Raw genomic sequence first — 25,547 nt, forward strand, 5'->3', positions numbered from 1 at the left:
AAGTACCAAGACTCGTTAGTAAACACTTGCCACGCCACTTGTCTGTCGTTATCAACAAAGGTATTTTCACTGTGACGTCTTACTCTTAATCCCCATTGAGACCTGAAGTCGGTCTCAAGGATAACACAGGATGAACACGGCTGACAGACTACAGTCATCTCGTTATTAAGGGTTTTTTTTTCTTTCTTTTTACAACAATCACATCACACACCTACTTGCAATCAAGCGGAATGGGAGGACTAGGTCAACGACCACTCTCTGAAGTGAGCCCCATGGCTCAGCGGCGCAATTCTCCCATCTGGAACACCCAGAACCAAACCACAAAGGTATTGTTATCGTTGTCATGGTTGCGGAACTTTAATCAACGTTAACTCTAATTAACTGATTTTGATAGACACAAAATGGTGACCCACCTTCCTACGATGTCTCATCTCTGAATAGTACTACTGCATCTCAGCGTCGCTTCTGGAAAGGCCGTGAATCTCCATCTCCTTTCTCCAAGGGCGGAGAGAACCAGCTGCCGTACAACCCAGACAGTTGTTACAAACCAACACGCCGTCCGTCTCTTGAAGATTTGAAGCGTGTATCGCGAGTGAAGAATAACAACATGTTTCGCGGAAGCCAACAAGAATATGACCCTGCACACGTCTCAGTACCCCAACGACCTCTTGCGGCTAATCGTGCGCCGAACCTTGAAAGCCAGATGAACCTTGCCAAGTCACAATTTGCCGAAGATGACGATTCGATCAACATCCCAAGACCCCATTCCCCGAGTAAAGAGCAACCATCTCCGAGCAAGTCCTCACTGTCGAAAGGCAGTCGTTTTGGCAAGAGTTTTGACCCTCAGAGTGATATTTGGTACGACAGCGCTGGTCACAGGCATACAAAGAGCGTAACATTCGATGCTGCACCACCTCAAGTGAATGAATACGAGATGAGAACACCAGACCCATCTTCTCTCGCTTCCGAATCTCGCGAGGCTAGTTATGATTCTGAGCAAGAGGAGGAGGCCAGTTTTGAGGAATACGAGTCTTCAATCGAGCGCGATGATAGCTTTGATGCGTCTCTAGAAGATATTGAGAAGACACCAGTGGTCTTGCCGGATGATTGGCGCTTCATGAGTCCAGGTGATGAGAACGACGATGAAGAGTCTTTTGTCGAACATGCTGGAAACCAGACGACTGAAGACCGCCCAGTATCACGCGACGAGGATTCAGCCCACCATGAATCCCTCGATGCCAATGACGAGCGTCGTCCCCTGCCGCCTTTGCCCTCAGTCTCGCGTTTGTCTAGCTCACGTTCCTTGTCACCCGAGAAATTGGCTGGTGTATTTGAACTTGGCAGTGGGAGTCTACGTGGGCTACCATCCCCTCTTGTATCTGCTGCCAAGAAATCTGACCCTCGTGCTTCCATGTGCTTGGAGGATCGATTGCGTCTTTTGATGCTTGAAGAAAAGACTAAGGGATTTGAACATAACGAAGAAGAGCTTGATGTGAAAGATCTGGAACCTTCAACGGAAGATATAACCATTAAGGAGGAGGAAAAAGAAACGTCGATGGATGATTTCTTCTCACCTCCTCGAATCTCCCGAGATTCCATTTTGAAAGGTATCCGCAAGGGAGACAGCTACGAGGATGATGGATTTGATGACGAATCACACATTGCATCAAGCCCCAATCCTTATGCGAATCACGATCCCGATGTTCCCATCCCGTCATTAGAGATGGACGACGATGACAACGACAGTATGGTTTTCAAAGAGGAAGCCGATGATGATGACCTCTACAAGATCCCCGACTACAAGCAAAGTCACTCAGATAGAAGCCTATCATCTCTGGATCAGAGAGCGAAGTATGACGAAGAAAGCAACTATTCCCTGCGATCGGCGTTGGAGGCTGCTGGAAACGATGCCACAGACAAGAGCACTAGCCAGACCACTCCCATAGCAGATGTATGCGAGGATGCTCCTTCCCCTAAACCTAATGAAAGCGATGAAGCGCCTGCCTCCGAAGTCCAGCCATTGGACATGGCCTTGATCCGACGATCCCTGCAAAGCCCTGTCCTGCAACGTCCTGTTACTCCCGAGCTTCAAGAGGAAGCAATGTCTGAGCCATCCACCCCCGGTTCTGTCATTCGTCACCCAGTTGCGGACTCTGAGGAGGATTATTCAGAAGAAGAAGAGGAAGAAGTTGAGGAAAGCTGCTCAGACGAGGCTGTCCCTGAGCCTGTTGCCACTATCAGGGCACCTGGTGCTACATTGAAAACCCGTCCATCTCTCACCCCAGCAGATATCGAATCCATGGCTGCGACTCGTCGTCGCATCAGCGGCCAGCACCCACCTTCCATTTCGCAGCCTGTACCGCAGTTGACCAAGCAGTTGTCTAACGAGTCCACTCAGTCCGATAACTCACAAACAGAGGCAAAATCTGCCGATGACGCGTCTCAGTTGACGGTTCCGAGCAGCCTTGCTCAGCGAAAGTCTAGCTTGATGCAGCTCGACATTCCATTTAGCATTCAAGAGGAAAGCCTTGGTTTTGGTCTCACCAAGGAATTCGATCGCGTCATTGAGTCCCAAAAGGTTGCTTTCCACCTCGCCCTTTCCAAAATTAATTCACGTCCCGTGACGGCTCCCCAGGAACAGACGACTTTTCGAAAACAAGCTAACTTATATCCTACCAAACAGAGAGGCTATCTCATGCGCCAAAACACCAAAGTCGTCATCGCCAGCAATCGCCACGAGGAAGAACCTGCTCTTCCAAATGAGCAATCATCTGAGGATCCGCGGGGCACAAAATCCGCGGGTTCTTCTCCTCGCAAGGCTAGCCAACAAACTTGGACAACTGTTCCCTGGAACGGATCCCCCCGACGCCCAAGTGTGAAAGTTCCAACGAATATTCCAAAGAAGAAGCCCGTTTCGGGAGTAGTTCCTCCTCTTCCAGGTCAAGAGAGCGCTGTTCAGGAGGCTCCCTCAAAGACTGAAGAGAGCGAGCCTCTCGTTCAAGATACTTATGAAGAGGGTGAAGAGCGGGGTCGTCTTTTCGTCAAGGTGGTCGGTATAAAATACATGGATCTTCCCCTTCCTCGTGGTATGTCAAAGTGTGAAAATTCAAATAAAGTGGCATAACTGACTTTCTATAGCTGAGCGCTCCTACTTTGCACTTACTCTTGATAACGGTCTCCACTGCGTCACCACTTCATGGCTCGAGCTCGGCAAATCAGCTCCCATTGGACAGGAGTTTGAGCTTGTTGTGCAGAATGAGCTTGAGTTTCAACTAACGCTCCAAATGAAGGTTGATGAGAATAGACTTTATCCACAGGAGTTGGTTGAATCGCCCGCACGCCAGAAGCCCTCGGCGTTTGGCCGTATGTTTGCATCCCCTCGACGCCGCAAGGAGATTGAATTGCAGCAACAAATGAAGACCCAACAGCCAAAGGATGTTAACGCACCCGTCTGGGAAAAATTGAGAAACACTGTTGCTCGCGATGGCAGCTTTGCTCGTGCCTATGTGTCTCTCACTGACCATGAAGAGCAAGCATTCGGCCGTCCTTATACTGTTGACATTGCCTGTTTCAACGAATGGGCTACCGATGAACAGCCCAGCAGTGTGAAGAGCAAGAAAAGTGCAATCAGTGTAACCGCACAGCGTCGCCCCCCTTACAAGATTGGCAAGCTCGAGCTGCAATTACTGTTTGTCCCTAAGCCCAAGGGCAGCAAGGAGGAAGAAATGCCTAAGAGTATTAATGCGTGCATCCGTGAGATGCGCGAGGCTGAGAGTGTGTCTACTCGCACCTACGAAGGTTTCCTTTCTCAGCAGGGTGGAGATTGTCCGTTCTGGCGTCGCCGTTTCTTCAAGCTCCAGGGTTCCAAGTTGACAGCTTACCATGAGTCAACTCGTCAGCCACGAGCGACCATCAATTTGGCGAAGGCCGCTAAGCTCATTGATGATAGACCCTCGCTCACGAAAGAGACAAATACCAAGACTGGCGGCCGGCGAAAGTCTGCCTTTGCTGAAGAAGAAGACGGCTACATGTTCGTTGAGGAAGGATTCCGTATTCGCTTCGCTAACGGCGAAGTGATCGATTTCTACGCCGACAGCGCCAAAGCTAAGGATGGCTGGCTACGGGTCATGTCCGAGGCTGTTGGCAAAGGCGGCTCTTCTTCCAGCAGTGGCTCTCTCAAGCCCTGGGCAGATCTTGTGCTCAAGCGCGAACGTAGCATGAAGAATCGTCCCCCAACTGCGGAGCGTCCTCCCAGCGGTTTACCTGCACCTCCAAGATCCCCTGTCAGACAGAGCACCGCTATGGCACCGCCTCCACCTTCATCTCAATCGGCAGCGCCGTCCCAGTCCCATCGTCCCCGACACAAGCATGCTAACTCTCAGCCTGAGCTGCCCACCGCTGAAGCCCGCCGACAAAAGACTCGCTCTCTTATCTACTAAGTCAGTCTTGTAACCTTGCCCGACCAGAAATCTCTTTCCCTTCTCGTCCATGATGTTAGGTTGTCACAATAATTCTCTCCTATCCCTTTCACGAGAAATACTTTTCCTTATTCCCCTTTCTTACCTTATTTGTGTTTTTCTTTTCTTTGTCTTTCCTATGCTTGGTGTTGGTGTACTATTTTGATTTTTGTGTTTGATGCAATTGACCGAGGCTTCATAAGTGCAGCGAGGGTAATGACAATCATGACTTCCCACTGCAGGACACCTCTGGATGCTCTACTCTAAGATCCTGCTGTACGTTAATGACACTGGTTTATTTCTTTATTTATTTATTTTCTTGGTTCATAGTTTTACCACGTACAATTTGGATTTTCCTACGAGATCAAGTAAAATTCGCCCCTCGAACACTTATTGAGTCTGACTGTATCTATAAAGAACCTATAACATTTCCACGACGTTACGCAATCTGTAAACCTTAAAAGATCTCGAAATTATTAATACAAACGTCACATGGTCGACTGTTTGACTGTATTTATCAGCATTATCTCAATGTCGGACGAATATTGCGTGCTGCCCTGACAAATGCGAGTATACACAGCACCTCACCCCCGCAAAATCCAACTACTATAAAATTAGCACTTTTTACCTCCAGATCTGCAACTATTTAGTTATTCAATTCAGACTCAACCCAAGAATATCAAAAATTTCCAATTTACATCATGGCTTCGGCAACCGTTCAGGTCCCTAGAGATCACAGCTCCCTGTTAGCACAGAAGCAGCAAACAGCACCTGCCTCCTACGAGCCCCAACACGTTCAAACCACCCTGAACTTCTACAAAGAAAACGAGGACGGTTCACCTCCAGCTCCAAGTTATGTCGGAAAGCCCGAAACCTTTGAGCGGCCAATTGCGTCTCTTCCCGTCACTATCCACGACATTAGCGGACATGAGCTCGACTATACCCTTGACAAGCAAGGTTTCCAGCTCTACTACCACGAGAGCATAGAGAAGGACTTTTTGGACGAGGAGAAGATCAAGCGTGATTATTACGCAGAGACAGAGCAGCTACTGAAAGATGCGTAAGTAGTTTCATTTCATTTCTTTCTATTTGATATTTGAACCAACAAGCTGATCATATAACAGAACCGGCGCATCTCGCATCTTCATCTTTGATCACACTATTCGCCGCGCCCCTGAAGATTTCCCTACAGCCGATCAGCGCAGAGGTCCGGTGCAACGCGTACACATTGACCAGACTTACGAAGCGGCCAAGAGCCGTGTCAACTACCACCTCCCCGATGACGCCCCCGAGCTTCTGAAAGGAAGATACCAGCTCATTAACGTCTGGCGTCCTATCCGGACTATCCTCAAAGATCCGCTCGCTGTTGCGGATGCCCACACTGTTGATGACAGCTCTCTTGTGCCGGTGAAGTTAATCTATTCCGATCGAGAGGGTGAAACTTATACCGTGAAGCCGGATCCGAATATCAAGTGGTACTATCGCTATGGACAGACGCCTGATCTGGTTACTTTGATTAAATGTTTTGATTCTAAGACTGATGGAAGGGCGAGGCGCATTCCTCATACTGCGTTTGTGAATCCGGCGACGGAGAACGAGCCTGGTAGACAGAGTATTGAAGTGCGGGCTTTGGTTTTCCACCCTGATGATCGAGAGTAAGGTGGTCTCCCGAGTGTTATTCGTTAGATTGAAATATACGAGAATTATGAACTAAATTGAATGAAATTGTTTCGTGACTGAATTTGACAAGGGACATTACGGAATGATTTTTCTCATTCCTCGTTCATGAGCATTGATAATTTTAGATACATTTACTTTCCTGCAACTTCCTTGACGGCTGCGATGATCTCGTCGGGAGAAAGGCCTTGGAAATTAACTTGTTCGTACAGACCTCCACAACCCTCCTTGACGGCACCAATTGCCTTGAACTTGGGGGTCAGCTTGCGCTCTAGTAGGTGAGTACCGATGCGAGAACCTAGACCAGTCTTCTGAGCAATGGACTCTACAACGAGCACGAAGGGAGTAGAGCCATAGTCACGAATGGCTTCCTCGTCGACAACGTTCAGAGTAGGCTTGTTGATCAGACCGACATCAAGACCCTCCTTACGAAGATTCTCGACGGCGTCAAGAGACCGGTAGAGCATATCGCCGTACGAGACAATGTAGCCAGCAGTGCCCTTGCGGATGACCTCATCCTTACCAGGAACGAACTTGTAGCCTTCGCCAAAGAGCTTCTGATCAGTGCCCTCCTTCAGGATATAAGGTACCTTGGCGCGAGTAGAGAAGATGAAACGCAAGCCAGTATCCCAAAATACCTTGCTCACAACAGCCTTCATCTGCTCGCCATCGGCAGGGAAGTACAAAGACGTAGTATCAGCATCCATTAGACCGTTATCGGCGAAGAAGTGGTTTAGGCCGAAGTGGCATGTGTTATCAGCCATCTCATCAACACCACTGTGCGAGAAATGAGAGAGAACACAGCAATTGTTCAGACGCGCCATAGTGATTTCCGAGATGCACATTTCTAGGAATGCGGAGAAGGTGGAGAACACACCTTGGCGCTCACCATTGCTGCCAAACCCGAAGCCCGCCGCCGCGGAGAAGTTGCCACGCTCCATGACTCCCGACGGAACAAAGGACTCTGGGTGCTCAGCGCCAATGGCTTTAAGACCGGTAGATCCCGCAAGATCAGAGTCGATAACCATAACGCGGCGCGCAGCCTCCTTCTTACCCAGGCCGTCGAGAAGGGTGTTCACTGCCTCACCGAAGATGACACGGCATGCACCCTTGTCTTTGGTCGATCCAAGGTATGTGTGAGGGTTGGAGCGAGCTTTGATGTCATCGTAGAATGCAAGCTGCTCTTTGCTGTATCCACGCTTGGTAAGATACTTGCGAGCGATATCGACGCTAACGACGTCATGAGCATGAGTCTGGCCCTCGTTACCCTCAATACCTGGGGCCATCTTGCGGTCGACGATGACAGCTGCTGGGCCCTTGTGGTTGATAACCTCGCGAACGGCTCCATAGAGAGAATCTACATCCTCTCCCTGGGCGCGAACTACGTGGAGGCCGTGGCCTGCCAGGGTCTTTCCAATCTCATAACCTTTCAGGTATTCAGATGGATGACCGGCGATAGTAACATCGTTGTTGTCAATGAAGAGCTTGACGTTGAGATTACGAGCCACAGCAATACGCGCCGCCTCGGCATCATTTCCCTCCTGCTGGGATCCGTCCGAGCCAAGCAATATAACATTTTTATCCTGGTTGGCCATGGAAATACCATTGACCATTCCCCACATGTGACCCAGACGACCGGAGCTGAACTTGATTCCAGGAGTCAGACCAAGCTCAGGGTGGCCGGGTAACTTTGAGTTGGCATCACGGTAGTTCAGGAGGTGGTCGGGATCAATCTTGCCGTCTAGTGCAGCCAGCAAGTACTGGGTAGCGACACGGTGGCCGGCTTCATCAAATAAAGTGTTGACAAAGTCATTGGGGTTACCATTGATCAAAGCAAGCAGGATGCATACTTCTGGGGCAGTGTCGAAGGGACCGCCAGTGTGACCGGCGACACCACGAGCGGCACCAGTTGCAGTGAAGGCAATTATGGCATCGCGGAAGATGTCGATGTTGTATAAAAGATCTTTCTTCTGCTCAGCTGTAAGAGTGGGATTCTTTGAATCAAGCTTCAATTGTTTGAAGAGCTTGAGATCAACTGGAAATGTATGTGCAGGTGCCATATTGAAGGATGAGATCGATGAGTTTGAAAGAAGAAGACAAGAGGAAAATTGAATTGAAATAGCGAAGAGATATCTGACGTCAATTGATTGCAGGTTTGATTCTGGTTTGATGACGTCAGGATATGGTACATAACAGGTGGAAAAACCCCTCCTGTACGTACTACACTGTAGCAGATATAACAGCTGTGTTTAGTTTATTTCCTTACGAGAAAAAGATTCATATTAGAAATTTATTTTCAACTGGCTGGACAAAAGAGTGAGTGAAGGAAAATTCAGAACATTGCAAGTAAAAAGGTTAGGCAGTCAACTCAAGCTACCATCTCAAACCACGTTACTAATTTAAGTTGTATAACTGGAGTATGTCTTCTTTTCATACCTAGCTTCCATCTGCTAGTACCATAGTCCTCTCTATATGAGCTTGATAGCCCAGTATGATTCATTGAATTGTGTGCCGAGTATTTCCATCCAACATGTAGTAGCGGTGTACAGGTATTTTCTTTATCTAAATTTGGAGCTTTTAGCACAGTATTAATACATCCTTCATATAGACAGACTATATATATGATTATGTGCAGGTTTTCATCTGGCCTTAAAAGAACTATCAATATGGCATAAATATCATAGTGCCTTGAATTATAGGGATCAACAGTTCACTTTCGGCTTAGTTCAAGAGGTTTAATATTGCTATGAGATATAGCCGTAGCATATTTTCTAACTGATCATGCGTTGGCAATTGATTCTTATCAGTGCCTGCCGAGGCAGGTATGGCTATCTCCAGAGCTGGATTGAAACTTGATTGAACAAGAAGGATGATCGTCTTAGACATTCCCCGCATCATTATCAATTCTGTACAGTAAAAATGCATGATTTACTACGGAGTATGTGAATAACAAATGTCAATTTTCAATCAATTGACGTCACATTGAATGCTTTACCTATAGTTAATAATTCCATTTAGCCTAATAAAGTGTCCTGATGTATGGCCAAAGTATGTACCTTCTTCTTTCATAATAAGCTATTCATTGAGTTACATAGGGAAATACTTAAACACCATCAAAACACGAAAATTAAAACCAGCCCCATAACAGAAGCCTTAGAGGTTAAGCCTTATGAGTTGCTTGCCTACTGTCGGTACCCCAGTACTGAGTGTAGAATAGCTATCCGATAGGCTAGCGCCCCTATAATATCTATGTGTTCTCTTAAAGTGGTTGTAAAGTCTGTGTTTTCATTTATGGTGAGGACTAGCCATTCATCGTCCAAGTTGCTCTTCTGTCTGAGATGAATGTGTTCTATCGTCTAAGACAGAAGAGTCGTAAAGACGGGACATCACTGTTGTAAATGCATACTGTTCAAGGTTGTCGTTTGCGATGCACTTTGAACAGGGATTTCGTGATATAGTCTCAAACCGGGATGTCGTTTGTCCGATATTCCAACACCTACTAATAGAAATAAAGCATCTGAAACAAAGTTAAATAATAAATATAATAAATATTGCCGATATTATGAACTTGAAATCTGGAACTATTTCAGATTAGACTGTTTTCCAATATAATGGCATAAATGGAAAGTCCATCATACAAGCCCTGCCGGGCTAGCTCAATCGGTAGAGCGTGTGACTCTTAATCACAAGGTTGGGGGTTCGACCCCCCCGTTCGGCTATTCCTACTACGAACCTTCGAGCCTTCTTTTTCTTTTTGCTTTTTCTACGTCTAAATGTTTTATAAAATTTTCAATTTTTAATTTTTCCTTCATTCCACATACTAACTAACCCCCTGCATACTAAAACCTTGGGAGGCGGCTCAGACAAGTCGCGAGGCCTTTGTTTTTTTCCGAATTAATTCAGCTCTGCACCTATGTGAATTGAACCTTGGAAATGTATCGGTTCCTCAACGGCGAATTGCTCAAGTAAGGGAACGCGGTGGTTCCAGTCTGCCTCTTACGTTGTCTGCATCATTATTTATTGGTTAATTTCCAAGACATTTCAATTGAGAATTGATCACGATCGAGCCATATATTTATGAACATCCAGATCTGGCATATCAGGAGGCTGGTAGAGACTGGTAGAGGCTGGTAGAAGGTGGTAAAAGACTGGTAGAAGAGAGCAAAAGATGAATAAAAATTCCAAATTTTAATGATGATGTGATACATCAGAATTGAAGAAAAGAAAAATGCAAAATTATATACATGGAAAAAATGGTAATAAATCCAACTCCGGAAATCGCTTTCGTTTCACCTCGACAGCTTCAAATGCAAAGACCACCGAAGAACATGTATGTATGGACATAGAAAAAAAGAAGGACCGGAAATCCCTATGAAAGAAGCGGAAAGCTCAAATTTAAACAGTAGACATAGGCAAAGTGGTCAGAGGAAGAGCTTCAGGAGACTTTTCGTCCTCCTCAAACACCAACTTCTCCAATTTATGCGTCATTCGAGCACAGAATGGGTCGACGTACGTTGTCCACGCCACAGCGCAGGCGTACACGATTGCGATCCAGGTTGGGATGGAAATTCCAACGACCCATGGTGCGCGGATGGGCAGCCAGTGTGGGTGGAGTGGTTCGCCGTTATCGTCTAGCAGTGGCGCGCCGTTGCCATCGACAGGCTCGCCATCCCATGGTTGACCGGTGATACCGTAGAGCATCCAGCACAAGACTGTACGGAGGAGAGTGCCGTGCACGAGATAGACGGCGAAACTCTGCTTGCCTAGCCAGAGGAGGAGGCGGTTTGAGAGGAAGTCCTTCGTTGAGGGAGAGATGAAGATAGCGAAAATGATTAGGTCGACTCCGATGGCCGAGTAGCGCTTGCCGATGTTTACTTCTGGGGGGAAGATGTAGTGGGCTGCTTTGAACATGTAGTCTGACCAGACGGCCCACTCGGGGTGTTCGCCTGGGTATGAGCAGATGAAGAGGCCGACGATGACAAATGTTGCCGAGATGGTTCTGCGGAACCATTTGTGGTTCTCGATGAACTCTTTGAACGCTACCTCGTAGGAAAGATCGCTGAGGAACATGCCGTAGATAGCTTGCATTTGCATTGTTTCTATTTTAGGTTAGCTTATTTATTGTTATCAGATTGTCAGTGCGGGAAATGTAAATTACCTGTGTTAGGGGCCGTGTCCTGGTGGAAGTACAGGGTCATTCCCAGGTAGATGGCCAAGCGCCAACGAAACTTGACGAACATAGTTGCGCAGAGCAGGATGTAAATCAGCATTGATGACTGCAGGAGTGGTAGCAGAGCCCATTGGTGATCGTCGTATGCCATATAGCCTGTAGTCCAAACACCAAGGAAATTCTGGAACAAGCGACAGAACTCCTCCCAGAAAGTGGGTGCAAGATCGGGCGCAGCATATCGGCACCACCAGCAGTCAGAGCGGTTAGCTACGACGAAAGCGCCAAACTGGGCCATAGCCCATGAGATGATCAGGGCAATGGTGGCTGGGAAGATAAGACGCGGTGGGCGACGGAATGCACTTTTTGCGACGGAGGTGAAAGAGCCTAGAAGATCTCCATTTCGGCGCTGTTTGATGGGCTTTAGGGCACAAACGTAACCTGTCAGGAAAGCGAAGATTGTGACTCCGAGACGGCCTTGCCAGGGGATTCGGAAGACAGGCCACTGGAGAATGCGGGGAGGGGTATCGACATCGTCGCGAGGGGAGAACAAATCGTAATCCCAGGCTCGCGCAAGATGTGTTAGAACGACGAGGAATGAAGCAATTCCTCTCAGGCCCTATATAAGTAAAACGCATTAGATATGTCCATTTTGTCGTTTGTTGATATTGAACCCACATCAATCCATTTGACACTTTTCCTCGGATCACCCTTGACACTCGGATCGCCAGACTTCCAAGGCACATTTTCCAGTATACGGGTATAAAGATGGGTTGGTTGGAGGTACTCCATGTCGAAAGGGGTTATAAACGAAGGTATAGCGAAGATCGAATCAATAACCGAATCAAAAATCAAATCAAAAAGGGTTCATTCGGGTAGTATAGCTCTTGCAAGGTTGCCCTGAAGAGAATCCACAAAGGGGTGTTCGATGGTCGATAATGACAGTTGAAATACAGATCAAATGAGTGAGATTTGAAAGAGCGCGATCCTTCGAAGGATTAGTGTGAGAGTAAGAACGTACTCCAGGTGCAAGGTCTAAAACTGGAGAAGAAGGGATGGAAAGTGGGGGCTATGAGTACTATGTAGTAGTGGCTGCGGCTCATAGGGTTAAAGATGAGTTTCTACGGAGTTAAAAGGGAGAAGTGGAGTATCTCATACGTATGCCAACGTATGCACGAAGTCCGGACGGAGCGGCTTGTTTCACAACTTAAGCAGGAAAATGCCGAAGAAGATCATTTCATCCCGAGTATGATTGCTTAGTGCTCCGTGTCCGGATGAACTAGATGAAACAGATACAGAATCAAGTGGGAGGATCATTTCACTGTGCTATTTTCTTTCTCCTGGGCTGAATAACCGGAAGGGATCCGAGGTTCTAGACTGAGGGCAACTGTCAAAATGAACCGAACCATGAGGAGTCGCGGCAGGTCGCGTGGGTTTATTGGATGTGGCGCCGAGGTAGGAAATTTCCACTCGTATCTATATACTCTTACGGATCCTATGCGGAGATAAGTCCAGTGGAAAACCAAAAAGAGATTACGACGCCTTGTTAGTGAGATTCCGCTCGGCCAATCAAAATGTTGATAGTCGCTAGACTAGTCTACTTTGTACAGGACATATCTTGGCGGTTGATCCTCCTAAACAAATCACACTGCACGTCGTATAGCGCATCACACAAAAGAAGAGGCCAAAGTACATGGATTCTGGGAGAACCCGAGTTCTTCTTGACTAATTCCAAGGTTGACTTCTTGAGTTATTGAGTTATAGAGTTAGACTTATTGACTTATCGACTTGTTGACTTCTTGGCTCGGGGGTTCGATCTATGATCAATGGGGTTATCTTGCACAATCTACTACGTAAGTACTTTGTATTATCCAGGTTCAGCCTTGCAGAACGTGATGTGTTTAGTCGATCCCTTTCAAGTTTAGCTGAAACTTGCCCTGCATTCCAGATTGAATTGGATAGAAAGTATGGAGTACGCACTAGCTTGCCCCCCCTCTTGCCAAGAGAGCCCCATATAACTAACTTGAATCCAAATTGTAGTTAGCGCAGTGTCATTCAAAACATAGTCCACCATGTCCACTGCCAAGAGTATCCATTTCTTGGCAGAGAAAACAGGGTAAAACAAATTCAGGGGTAATGTTGACTATAATAGGTAAATTTGGGTTAAATATTCCAAGCATCGGAGTTACCTACTCTATCCAAATAATTCATAGGCCTTTCCATGGTCATTCTCCTACGTAACTCATTTCGGACCCAAAATATAACAAAAATATCCTCTACACGTATGTCCCGTGCACATCGGGTCCAAAACACTTATAGATCTGGATTTGGCCCTGGGGCCTAAACAGAGATGGATCTACAGAGTAGAAGTGGAATATGTTTAAGTCGAAGGAATAATAGGTACAAAGTAGTACACAAGCATAAATCCTGGATGGATGTAGTTTTACTTGGGTCGGTACCAAACACCTTGTAAAAGAATCCAGCTTAAAATGGATAGAAGTATTTTCGAAGGTTGGAAGGTTACCTTTCGTAGTGAGTCTTGGCACTACCCACAAGTCTATGATTCGCACTCTCGGCAATTTTGAGTCTCAGTCAGAAATTAGAGTAAAAAATTCCCAGAGATTCGGGCCAAAGTTTCTCGTGGGGGTACTTTGTAACGTTTCAATAAAAAAGGGGAAAAAAGGAAAACAAGAAAAAGGAAAAAGGAAAAAGAAAAAAGGAAAACCGGCAATTAATGGGCAGATCCCGCCTCAAGAGCACGCCATCATTAGCCTTCTGAACACACCGGCAATTTGTACTTTTTCAGAACAGCCATACTCACCCCATACAGGGAGACCCGAAGCAAGGTGGAAGTACTCTATTACTCCCAGTACCCATTTCAAGCATTTTGGTGTCCCCGTTATCTGCCCACATTGATTCCGACCATGCGAATCACCCATATTGCCCTAAGCTTAAGCTGTCTTTTATGGTCTGCTGCAGCCACTATTTTACAGAATGGTCAGGTGAGGGAAGATCCTTACCCCGGACAAGTATCCCAGGTTTCAATCGACGATTCTTGGAATACCTACGGGCCCGACGCTCCCGAGATTTCCTATAAGGGACGATGGGATAGCAGTCATATCTCTTGTACGTCTATTAACCCATTAACCCATTAACCCCTATAATCTGATTAACGTAAAGCTTTTCTTCTGACAAATTACATTCCTAGGGTGGTCGTGAGTCTTTTTAGCCCCCCCATTTTTTTTCTTTTCTTTTTTTTGTTGATACAGAGTTCTATACTATAGAGCACCAGGCATCAAGCTACAATTCTCTGGCGATAAGGTAAGACTCTACTTATTTATTTGAATCTACTATTTCTCACATTATCCTAGCTCGCAATAAGCTTCGGCTCAAGTACTACTGATGGTGTCTTAGTAGCCTACCGGTGGGTACTCTCTTATGGATCCGATTTCATCATTCCATCTTTATTTTAACCAACTCTCTTCCAGAATTGGCTCCCTGGACTGGCAGTTTTCAAATGTGACCGCTGATTCAACCTATCAATTTATTGGACCGACATCATTAGAGGAGGACCAAAAGGACGAAAATAAGACTTTTGAACTGAGAGGTACAGTAACTGACACTTCGAAGTATTGAATAATTAATTAACTCCACATTTAGTCACAAACTGGGGTTATGGATAAGTCCCACTCTCTTCATATACACTTCTTTTTTCTTACATACCCAAACAGTTCAAATCGCAGGCGTATCAACTGCCAGTGACGCCCAACTCACCAAACCTGCCACCTTCGCAAGAAAGGTCGAAGTAATCGGCGGATCGTATGTAAACACATTCTGTGGTTGATTGAAGCTGCACTGACACATCTTCAGTATCGTTTCTGGCCAATATGCAACCTATGAAACCCTTTCAGCATGGGGATATCTTTTTGCGGCTGGGCTTGGCAATGTTGAGCATACTATCACCGCGTACCCAGGTGCTTGTCTTGCAGATCTGAAGTGTTATGGTGGCGGGGTCCATGGCATGGTTAGTTGCATCCATGGTCATATCTATTGGATGATCTCCATTACTAACATGTTTGATAGGGCTGGTATTGGCACCATGCTTCTGATCCTGGTAGTCGCGCTTCTAGAACCTATGGAGACGACCCCGAGATCTGGGATGTCAAGACTAAGCAACCGGCTGATCTGGTTGTAATCCAGATGGGTGGAAACGATTTCCGCCACCCTAACGATGTTTCCGGGAGAGACTTCTACCACGCCTATGTTGAGTTCATTGAAGATCTTCACAGCACTTGGCCAAATGCAGTGGTGCTACTAGTGGTACGTTACTATACTTTCTTCATAGACTGAGCCGTGAGACTTACTTATTGCAGTCTCAATGGGGCACATGGGAGAAAAAAGGATACTCCTACATCCCGTCTACTGTATACGAAGAAGAAACAAGACAAGTCCACGAGCACTTCAGGGACCGGGGATTCGTCTACTATTTTGACACTTCCGGCATCTTGCAGCACAATGATATCGGTCCGAAGAACCACCCGACTGATATTGGACATATCAAGATTGCTAGCCACTTATTACAGTGGGTTCGGGTTGTATTGCGATGGAATATTGAGCCGATGGGTGAGGTCCAGCATGGAACTGAATATTGGAATAACCAGCAGGAGTATTAAGCTGGTTCCAAGTTTGTTGTTCTTTCGGGGTGTCTGCTTCTATTGTGATTTTCTGGTGGCACCCTTGTAACATAGGCCCTTGTAATATATATATAGGCTTAGACATACAATCATATCTGTGCACATTTAAATACGGGGGTTTTCAAGACTGAGAACTTGCGAGCAAGAGTCAAGGTGAACGATTTCTAGGTAACCAAGTCAAGAAGATAGCTAGGATTTTTGAAAGATACAAGATGTATCATCTAGCCAGCCACATACCTATATTGTTATCAAACCGACCTTGAAACTTCCGAGGTCCTCAAAGATGGTATCATACTGTAGGAAACTAAACATCAGAAATTCTGCAATTAATGCATCGCAGTTTCCCCAAGAAAAGGAATTGTGAAGATTATAGAACAAGGGTCTAGGGGTCCGTGTTAAGTGGGGAATGAAGTACCATTCCGAAAGGGATGTAATATATGTGGGGATTCCGGAGTTAAATTTAAGCCTTATTGCGCCTAATTAGCCCTAACTCAGACTTCAGGATTTGAGTAACGATGGACATTTCAGATACTCTTCCATATATACTGACCCTGAAAGTATTCAGTAAAAATTGCAATACAGCCTTGGAAGCTACCAGGATAGATGTTGGGACACCTGATAAAAAGGGGTCTTCTGTACAATAAGCAATTTTCCAGAGTAAGCATATTGTATGTTCCCTCAGATATTTGGACAAAATCATGGAATTCGGATATATACGTACCTCAAATGTCCATTTTGAGAGGGAATATCCTCAAAAATTTACTTTCCCTAGTCTATCATGTCAAATGTCGACTGATAGCGTGAGTTCGCCCGTCAAAAGTGGGAAAATGGTATCGAGAATGAGACTTTGAAGAGCATGAATTTAGTTTTCCCGAGGAAAATCATGGATGAGAGCTCGAAGACACGGCCATAGCTGAGTTGCTGCAGGTTATCACGAAAAAGAAAAGCAATGAGACTGACCGAGAACCACTCATCATAACTAGCCTGATCTGCTGCCAGAGACTACAATCCGATAGAACTTTTTCGGATCAATACCAGTGGTGTCGAAACAATGGACTGCAGCACACACTCGAGTCAAAAGCACGATAAATGTCAATGAAGACTTGAGGTTCTCGGTGAGAAAATTAAGAGTTGCCGACTGTAAAATCAACAGGAAGGATTATTTGCATACTGGTAGCTGGTCGGCATTCTGTTGTCACTGCTACAGTAAATGAGGGAAGCCTTGTGCGGCGAGTCAGTCCTGAGTTATGAAGAATTTCCGGACATTCTTGTGGTAGATAATTGAAGGTCTGCTATGATATGAATATATAGAGGAGAGGGTATCTTTCCCAGATATTGCTGTCTTGTGGTCGGAATCTGGAGGAACTGTTACCTAGATCGTGAAGTCAAGATGATGGCTTCAGGCTCTACACATGTGGCGAGCACCTATATTTGCAATAAGTTGTGGAGGTAACATCATTTCGTTGGAAGTTATCAATGATACATGAATAACTAGCACTGATAGAACCAGGTGCAACTTCCTTGCGACTTTATTGAATTACACGAATCCAAAACGTGCAGTGAAAACAAAAAAGAGAAGGGGAAATTGGGGGTGCGATTCTCATTGGCTCTCCAAGTTCTATTAAATAGACTGAAGGTTCGTGACCGGCGCCACGGACAGGCTGAGAATTCGACTTTGCCAGTCGTCTACAGAAAAAGATGTCAGCATAATAAAAGGGAGGGATACTTACCGAGACACAGCTTCCAGCCCATTTCCACGGAGTTCTGCAAAAAAAGTCAGCATCAAAAGGGCAAGGGATACTTACCCAGACAAAGCTCCCAGTTCACAGCTCACAGTGGAGTCGATAATCGCCCATCCGTCGGCCATCCCCCGTCTCAACAACTCACAGCTCGCAACTCACAGCTTCCCATACTCGTGCCTCTCCTTAAAATACGGGGTAGGTGACGCAGCAGACCGCTACACGTTCGTTCTCAAAGGCCGGAATCGTCGACGTTCATATCCGTATTATGAAGAGGCGGACCCATGACCTATTTTGCGTGGAGAACGTGTGTGAAGACGGTTAGCACTTACCAGATCCCATTCTTCCACCATCCAATAGCGCTCCACAACAAGCTGATGCCTGCACTAACCAGCAAAGCCGTGTTAGAGGGCAGCTCAAGATTGGACTCGCGAACTTTCTTGGCATTGGCAGGGCGATCCTTGACGGGAATCTCGACACAAGGCACGACGCGGTTGCGAAGCACCTTGAAGACGGAATGGCGTGGCGATTTGGGCGGGAAATCTGGGATCACGAATCTTTCCGTGAAGAGGCCTGTCAGCATGTAACATGATCGGTCCTCGTTCTTGATATCCCAGTCGAAGACGGTGTCATCGGTGAAAGAGACCTTGCGACCCTTTGCACGACCATCACCGGCAGACTTAAGGATACCTCGAATGGGAGTGGCTGTCACTTTAACGCGGGTGGGGAGGACAGCAGAAACAGAAGAAGTGGAGGAAACAGCAACAGGAGAGGAACACAGGACCGGAGAAACAGGCTGGCAGACAGAGACAGAAGGGCCCTGCGTGCGGAAGCCGGGAGAGATGATATGCTTAGGACAGGGCACAGAAGGAGTAAAAGAGGATCTAGTGTATGCAGACTCAATACGTTCACTGCGGAAATAAGACCGCTCACGTGCTTGCCTGCGAACAAGGAAGGCGGGGCGGACAAAAGAGGAGGTAGAGACAAGATGGGGTTCAATAGAACGAGCTTGAATAGACGAAACCGCCTGAGAACGAAAAAGAGAAGAAGAAGCAGTTGGATTGGGAGAGCGAGAGACCGGAGCCGCGAGAATAGTCTGGGCAGTGCGAAACTGCGCCATTCTGGCCTCACGACCCGGGTTGGGGATCTTGCGGAGAGTGCGCTGCATCACAACGACTATCTGAAAGAGGGAAATGAAATGGTAAAGAAGATAGTATCAAGCAAGAAAAGTGGTCTCAGAAGAGGAAGTACAGAACAAATAACTCGTGAGAGGAATGTGGCCAGTGACAGATATCCAAAATCTTGGGTATGAGGAGGGGAAGAGGAAAGAGAGGAGAAGAGGAAAGAGAGGAGAAGAGGGAAAGAGGTAAACATAGGGTGCGTGCACAGTGAACCTACGGTAGTGTTTCCATAACTACGAGCGTATACTCGTCACTATTACCCTTGGTATTATCAACTGTATTAACTGTGTGTGGTTGTTTACTGTCTATTGTTGTTGCTTACCGGCTGTTGTTGACTGTTCGGTCCCAGTCAGCCCATTCTACTCCACTTGAGCTTAGATGGACACTTGAACTGGTGATATATAGCCTAGGATGACCTTGATTGATTCATCGTAACATTATATCAGAGTAGTCGTAAAGCTTCTCTTTGCTTCCATTCTGCTTTGTTCAAATAAAAGTTCTCGTCATGCTTTCTTTCCATACTTACGTATCAGACAGCTGGTTAGCTTGTCCCAAGCTAGCTTTGTACCCGTATCTATCTCTTTCAGTCATGATGCAAACGAGTAAGTTGCTTGTCCACAGCAAGATCTTGAAATTGGATTTAGTAAAGGCTACAGTACGTCTAGGATATCCAACCACTCCAATTTAAGAAGCATCCCGAGGTTTCTAGATCTATGGTTTGTCTAAACCACTCCTCAACACTATTTTCAATAGCGGACAACTATGTTTTGCAACTCCAGAAACAATTCGTACCTTCCCAAATTTTCACTCAAATGGTCAGAAATAGTTAACCGACCCTGGAAAGTGCTAAATCACAACGCACTGGGCTTGCAGCATCCAATATTACTCAAGACATATGTTGACATTCACTAATACTTACTTACGCTTTATAATTTGTAAGTTTATAATTCTTTTTGTCGTTAGCGCTGGTGGAGAACATCATACTTTTTATTTCCTGATTTGGACTAGTTAAGCACGCCACGTTTTGGTTACATAATATTTGATATCTTATCTGATCTCTGTCTCCTCACCTGAACCAGCCCCTCCTTTCGGTTCGTCTTTTACTGCTCTTATCACTCTTGAGCTTGTTAATACCTCAGATTTCAACCTTGGAACCTGATCTCATGATGGTTGATAATGGCCTTCCCAAGGACCAGGATGTCCTTGACCCTGAGACGCAACCTCTACTACAAGGGCGGGAGCAAGGGCATGGTGACTCCAATCCAAAATTCCAACGCCTTGGCTGGAAACGTCTTACTATCATATCTATTGTCGAGGCTATTGCCCTAGGAAGTCTTGGCTTGCCATCCGCATTTGCTGCCTTGGGAATGGTCGCAGGTGTACTTCTGACCGTGTGGATCGGCGTGGCTGCGATGTATGCAGGCTATATCGTCGGGCAAGTTAAATTAAGATATCCACAAATCGGTCATTACGCAGACATAGGTCAGCTTATGTTCGGAGAATTTGGATCCATGGTGTTTATTCTCGTTTTTGTTGCCCTGCTGGTGTTCGTTGTTGGTTCACACTGCTTGACTGGCGCAATTGCATTTCGGAACATTTTTCAGAGTGATCAATGTTCGATAGTTCTGAGCATCATATCTGCTGCCATTTTGATGATACTTGCGATCCCTCCGGCATTTGCGGAGATTGCGATTTTGGGTTATATCGATTTTGCCTCGATCATCTTGGCCATCGGGGTCACTATGGTTGCAACGGGGATCCAAAGTGCCAGTGATGTCGATGCCCTTTCTGCAGTTCATACACCATGGTCATTATGGCCGAAGCCTGATATTAGCTTCTCGGCAGTCGTCGTCGCTGCCAACACCATTGTATTTGCCTATTCCTTCGCTGGCTGTCTGCCAACATTCATGGAAGATATGCACACACCAGAGGACTATGTCAAAACTCTATGGTGGCTGGGAGGTACCCAGATTGTTATATATACCCTGACAGGGTCTATCATATATGCATTTGTGGGACAGGAAGTGCAGTCACCTGCTTTACTATCTGCAGGACCAGTCATCTCTCGTGTAGTTTTCGGCATCGCACTACCAGTGATTTTCATTTCCGGGTCAATCAATACTACGGTTGTCTCTCGATACATCCATTCCAAATTATACGAAGGCTCCGCCATTCGCTTTATAAACACCCCTAAAGGCTGGAGCACATGGCTTGGCCTGGTGTTTTGCATTACTGTCAGCGCTTGGGTGGTTTCCGAGGCCATTCCGTTTTTCTCAGAGCTTCTGTCTATTATCTCATCCCTATTTGTTTCTGGCCTGTCATTTTACCTTCCACCAGTCATGTGGTATATGCTTATAAGAGATGGAGCATGGTATGATAAACAAAACTTGAAAGCTGCCGTCTTTAATGGGCTTGTTTTCATTCTTGGAATCATAATTTTGGTTTGCGGCAGCTACTCCAGCATCGCCCAATTGGTGAGTTCTTTCTTCTTGATTTCCACAACGATAATCTGCTTACTTTAAAATTCTCAGGTGCATAAATTCCAGTCAGGATCGATAGGCAAGCCTTTTACATGCTCTTAGCTGACTTGTGCCGGAAAGTCTATAAAACCCCCATATTGCGGGGTGTTATTTTGTTTTCTCATATTTTTGGCATTTGCGATAAATTTCCTAAATTAAACCGTTTTTCTTGTTAGCTTTTGTTAGATTTCCTTACATGATCTGTGTTTCTTGTTCCAGCTGTTCCTACTTTGCCACATATTGCTTAAGTGCTTTTTGAACTCTAGATCTTCGACGAACTCTGTGGAGCCAATTTTCGTATCACTCCTTACCTACTATGAGAGGTACCTACCTAGATAGCGCTAGGGTATTTTTCACCTTAGAATAGACGATTCAATTGAGAGACTTTGTATAAAAATTTTCAAACTTAATTGATCAATTTATGCAGCATCTTCAATACCTAGATATCGTAGTATAAATCAGAGACATCGATAGCTAGGTCAATGTGAATGTCTAGCTAATACAATGAATGCCATATTAGATAGTGTGGGAGCTAGCCTTGGAAACTTAATAGGTAACTGCACTCAATCGAATTTGCGCAAGAATTAACTAATAGTTCAGTTGTGTCAGTTACCCTTCTGCCTGAGGCAGAAATGCGGCTCTGCTTTGAAACCGTGTTTGAAACGCCCCGAAACTCTTCTGCCTCGTGGAATTGTTTGCCTCCGTAGATTACTCATTTCCTCTCATCGTTCATCTGATCTTTGTAATTTTCTGGTTTTTGCCTCAAGTCTCGAGAAATGGGCCGTCGACAGGATTCTGCGGGGTCATCGTTAGTCTCGCTCCACACAATCGACAACGAGGACTTACCCCCTCCTTACGAGGAAGCTGACAACATTCCAACGTCCTCGTCTGTCACCCCTTCTTCGCATCAATCCCTCCAAATAATCGACTCCGCATATGCTCTTCCTGGTCCATCCCTCTTTAGCCCACAAGATAAGCGTGCTATCTCGTTGGCGACGACCCTGTCCCGTAACAGCGATGAGCTCTTCCGGGTCATCTGTCGCCAGATAAAGCTCCCTCCACGACCCCTACTTTGGATTCGTGGCTCGCATACAGAATCAGCCAGTAGTAACGACAAGAATAAGAAGAACACTGTTGACGACTTCCGCTTCACATTGGATCTAGCAGAAACTCTCTTGCGCGGATGGGAAGGCACTCAATCATCTGTACAGTGGAGGAACATAAATGTGACTTCTGATGCAGATCATACGCCTCAATTTCGAGGTGATAGGGTCCGTTCAAGTGTATACAAAGCCCCTACGTCGCGTCAGGCAATAAGCCTCTTGCCTGATGACAGTGATGCGGCGCTTCTGGGGTCCGACCCCGATTTTGGAATTCCCGATGATTCAGAGGATATTTCCGGCCCTTCGGGTAATCAGTATCTGGCTGATTTGAAGTTGTGGTGTGAGCGGTTCTGCAACGACCCCTCACCCGTGAAATCGTACTATTACTTTCATCTCTTTCTTTAGTCTCCAAAATTTGCTAACCTGACATGATTGCAGATTTACTATCCACCGTTACGCTGACGGCACTGACTTCCAAGCTATGGAGCGTATCTTTGAGTCACATATTCGCCGCCTCAATTACCGGGGCTGTATCCAATTCGGGATCACTAAGGCCCAGTCCTCCGTCATCATCTATTCTCCGCATTGGATAAATAGAGTGCGCACCAATAATTTTGTTTGGTGGGTTTGTGTTATCCTCCAGCTCTGGATCATTACTTGGCCCATAATCTGGCTGCTTGAAAGGCGATATGAGGTGGTGGACACGCGGTGGTACTCTTCAGTTGAATCAGACCCCACAACTGGTTTGACTAGATGCTACGCTCGTGGCCGTAGTGAGACCGCACTGGCGGAGTATTGGGCACCAGCTGTGAGGCAAGCAGCATGGAGCAGGCGACAGGGGAATACCGTTCTGACAAAGTTGGATGTCGAACGCCTGATCGGTCTAAGTGAGGAAGATGTTCTTGGTATACGAAATAATATTTCAGATGCGGAACGAATCCGACTCGAGCGCGTCAGGAGGGGTGAAGCTGGCTTTGTTGATAACGTATTGGGAATTGTTCGAGGAATCAACGAAGTGAGACAAGCAACAGAAGCGAGTCGTGGATGGGGCGGTAATACTTGACATATCCTTCCAAGGGTTTCACCACGTTCACAGACCGTTCGCTACTATGAAAGATGCCTAATCAGTGTTATTATTCTCCAGTTCCTTTCCAGCTCTATGTTCTCAACTCGATAATCCTATTCCTTACAAGAGCAGTATAAAAATATAAAATAGAGTGATACTTAGGTGACAAAAGGGATAACTATAATATTCAACTTATATCAATAGCTGTTGTAACCTTGAAAGTTAAGTCAATCCAGTGAAATTTCGCCAAGTTTTCAATCGAAATCAATGGATGGTAGTACAAAGTAGGTTCCTTCAGATTGAATTTTGGAAAATCCCTGTTACTCATTTTTGGAAGGTGGCTTATTTGCCTTGAGCTCGCCAACGATGAGCGAAGGGTTTGGCTCATGGGAGGCACTTAGCGTATTTTTTCTTTCTTTCGAAGAATGGCCGCAAAGAGCTCAGTGAGGCCATTCCAATATCAAAATCGGCAGTTCAAGAGGACAGGGGTTGAGGAAGATCATACTTTCTTGGCCCATGGCTCGCTGAAGGAACCTCGTGGCACTATGCTTTTCAGAAGTATTTCTCCGGCATTCGCAAGTAGATTTCTGAAGGAGTAGATCAGCGTATACCCAACCTTTTTTCGGAAAGCTAGGAGATTTGAACCAATAGGGTCTTCGCCGAGACATGCCTATGTTCCGTCCGCAACAGCATTCCATCCTTTCCCCAGCCACACGTTGAAATCCATCTGGGCTCAGCAGCAGAAACATCCTTCGCTTGTTCTCATATGATTATGACTGGGACTAATCACGGATTCGCTGGATCTAGAGGTATGTTGTCTTTGATAGTGTTTTTGTATGAACCCATACATCATTTGAAGGGGTGTCTTTGCGACTTCGTATTTTGTAGTTCAATTGTGATGTGTAGGTAGCTAGATATCGTATCTTGATGGGTCTTCCAACCTTGGAAGGCTGTACTTGATATCTAATGAGGGTTTACTATCTAGTTCTAGTTACATATCTACATACCCTGCTCTCATGGCGTCTATATTGCCAAAAATCAATGAATATTGTTAACACTTCTTGACAGCTATGATACGCTCATCCGTTACGAAATTTTAGTCCACGGATTTCGCTATTTAATTCCCTCCCTAGTAGGTATAAGGTAGGTAGTAGGTACGAGGCCCATCTGTAGCTAGGATCCTAGCTAGCTCCAGAGGTCCTGTATCCCTTTCTTCTTTCTCCATTCCATGATGGTCTATTCTAGATACAGAATTCGTCTAGGTCCAACTCGGTCCAACGACGATCCCTTCAAGGATTCGACGAAGGCGGAAAGTCATGAACTTCAAATAATCCATGTCAGTAGAATGTATTGCTGCGAACAGTATTTCTCAAAACCTATATGACTAGCTTGTAATCCGCAGTAATTTAGCGATCATACTCCCATCTCCACACTATTGAATCAATTACTATCAATTCCAAAGTTGATACCTATCAAACGCTCCAATCTCATTGCCAATTGATCTGCAATACATACCTCCACAATGCAGTTCTCAAACCTTGCTACGATTACTTGCGTCCTCCTCTCCTCTTCAGGCTCCGCCGCTCCCCAGGCCCCATGGGCAACTACTGCCACTGTTCAACTCTCCAATGACAAAACTGGCGCAAGTGTCGATGTCGTCGTCCCTGTTGATGGACAGAAATACGCCGTCCAGGAACTTTGGGGTAACACCGCTGTCGCCTCTGAAGGAATTGTTTCCGCCTCAAGCACCCAGCTTGTTACATTCGAGCAAACCACTGTCTGCACTTTGACCGAAGAGCCGCTTTTGCAAGTAACATTGGACGCTAAGACTACCTGGGCTTCGTTGGGCCCTGTGGTGGATTTGTGTGCCGCCTATGTGTCATGTCAATGTGACCTAGAGTGGTAAGGATTCGGTTGTGTGAAGAGTACCTAGGTATGGATTAT

At 46.0% G+C, this 25,547-nt stretch overlaps 9 protein-coding genes across 9 annotated transcripts; 6 read left to right on the forward strand and 3 right to left on the reverse strand.

The window, feature by feature from the left end:
- Nucleotides 1-230: 230 nt before the first annotated feature.
- On the forward strand, nt 231-4,439 carry bud4 (uncharacterized protein; the record flags this gene model as incomplete). The annotated part of the gene is made up of 3 exons (XM_057211409.1): nt 231-326; nt 395-3,086; nt 3,139-4,439. The coding sequence occupies 3 exons, from the start codon at nt 231-233 to the stop codon at nt 4,437-4,439; spliced, it is 4,089 nt and encodes a 1,362-aa protein (XP_057060952.1).
- A 719-nt stretch (nt 4,440-5,158) lies between these two features.
- On the forward strand, nt 5,159-6,116 carry N7495_008759 (uncharacterized protein; the record flags this gene model as incomplete). Its single annotated transcript, XM_057211410.1, has 2 exons — nt 5,159-5,517; nt 5,582-6,116. The coding sequence occupies 2 exons, from the start codon at nt 5,159-5,161 to the stop codon at nt 6,114-6,116; spliced, it is 894 nt and encodes a 297-aa protein (XP_057060953.1).
- A 152-nt stretch (nt 6,117-6,268) lies between these two features.
- On the reverse strand, nt 6,269-8,194 carry N7495_008760 (uncharacterized protein; the record flags this gene model as incomplete). The annotated part of the gene is made up of 1 exon (XM_057211411.1): nt 6,269-8,194. One exon carries the CDS (start codon nt 8,192-8,194, stop codon nt 6,269-6,271), a length of 1,926 nt encoding a protein of 641 aa, XP_057060954.1.
- Nucleotides 8,195-10,529: 2,335 nt separating this feature from the next.
- N7495_008761 (acyltransferase family protein) lies at nt 10,530-12,093 on the reverse strand (the record flags this gene model as incomplete). The annotated part of the gene is made up of 3 exons (XM_057211412.1): nt 10,530-11,233; nt 11,293-11,920; nt 11,980-12,093. 3 exons carry the CDS (start codon nt 12,091-12,093, stop codon nt 10,530-10,532), a joined length of 1,446 nt encoding a protein of 481 aa, XP_057060955.1.
- A 2,132-nt stretch (nt 12,094-14,225) lies between these two features.
- Nucleotides 14,226-15,974, forward strand: N7495_008762 (SGNH/GDSL hydrolase family protein; the record flags this gene model as incomplete). The annotated part of the gene is made up of 10 exons (XM_057211413.1): nt 14,226-14,427; nt 14,510-14,516; nt 14,586-14,622; nt 14,673-14,725; nt 14,790-14,908; nt 14,962-14,973; nt 15,033-15,120; nt 15,172-15,325; nt 15,385-15,621; nt 15,675-15,974. 10 exons carry the CDS (start codon nt 14,226-14,228, stop codon nt 15,972-15,974), a joined length of 1,209 nt encoding a protein of 402 aa, XP_057060956.1.
- A 2,088-nt stretch (nt 15,975-18,062) lies between these two features.
- Nucleotides 18,063-18,902, reverse strand: N7495_008763 (uncharacterized protein; the record flags this gene model as incomplete). Its single annotated transcript, XM_057211414.1, has 1 exon — nt 18,063-18,902. One exon carries the CDS (start codon nt 18,900-18,902, stop codon nt 18,063-18,065), a length of 840 nt encoding a protein of 279 aa, XP_057060957.1.
- A 1,179-nt stretch (nt 18,903-20,081) lies between these two features.
- N7495_008764 (uncharacterized protein) lies at nt 20,082-21,497 on the forward strand (the record flags this gene model as incomplete). Its single annotated transcript, XM_057211415.1, has 2 exons — nt 20,082-21,389; nt 21,447-21,497. 2 exons carry the CDS (start codon nt 20,082-20,084, stop codon nt 21,495-21,497), a joined length of 1,359 nt encoding a protein of 452 aa, XP_057060958.1.
- Nucleotides 21,498-22,210: 713 nt separating this feature from the next.
- Nucleotides 22,211-23,600, forward strand: N7495_008765 (uncharacterized protein; the record flags this gene model as incomplete). The annotated part of the gene is made up of 2 exons (XM_057211416.1): nt 22,211-22,914; nt 22,976-23,600. 2 exons carry the CDS (start codon nt 22,211-22,213, stop codon nt 23,598-23,600), a joined length of 1,329 nt encoding a protein of 442 aa, XP_057060959.1.
- A 1,525-nt stretch (nt 23,601-25,125) lies between these two features.
- N7495_008766 (uncharacterized protein) lies at nt 25,126-25,509 on the forward strand (the record flags this gene model as incomplete). The annotated part of the gene is made up of 1 exon (XM_057211417.1): nt 25,126-25,509. The coding sequence occupies one exon, from the start codon at nt 25,126-25,128 to the stop codon at nt 25,507-25,509; it is 384 nt and encodes a 127-aa protein (XP_057060960.1).
- Nucleotides 25,510-25,547: the final 38 nt, after the last annotated feature.

The sequence above is a fragment of the Penicillium taxi genome (assembly GCF_028828555.1).
Source record: "Penicillium taxi strain IBT 34144 chromosome Unknown utg000005l_segment0_segment0, whole genome shotgun sequence".
NCBI classification, from domain to species: Eukaryota; Fungi; Ascomycota; class Eurotiomycetes; order Eurotiales; family Aspergillaceae; genus Penicillium; species Penicillium taxi.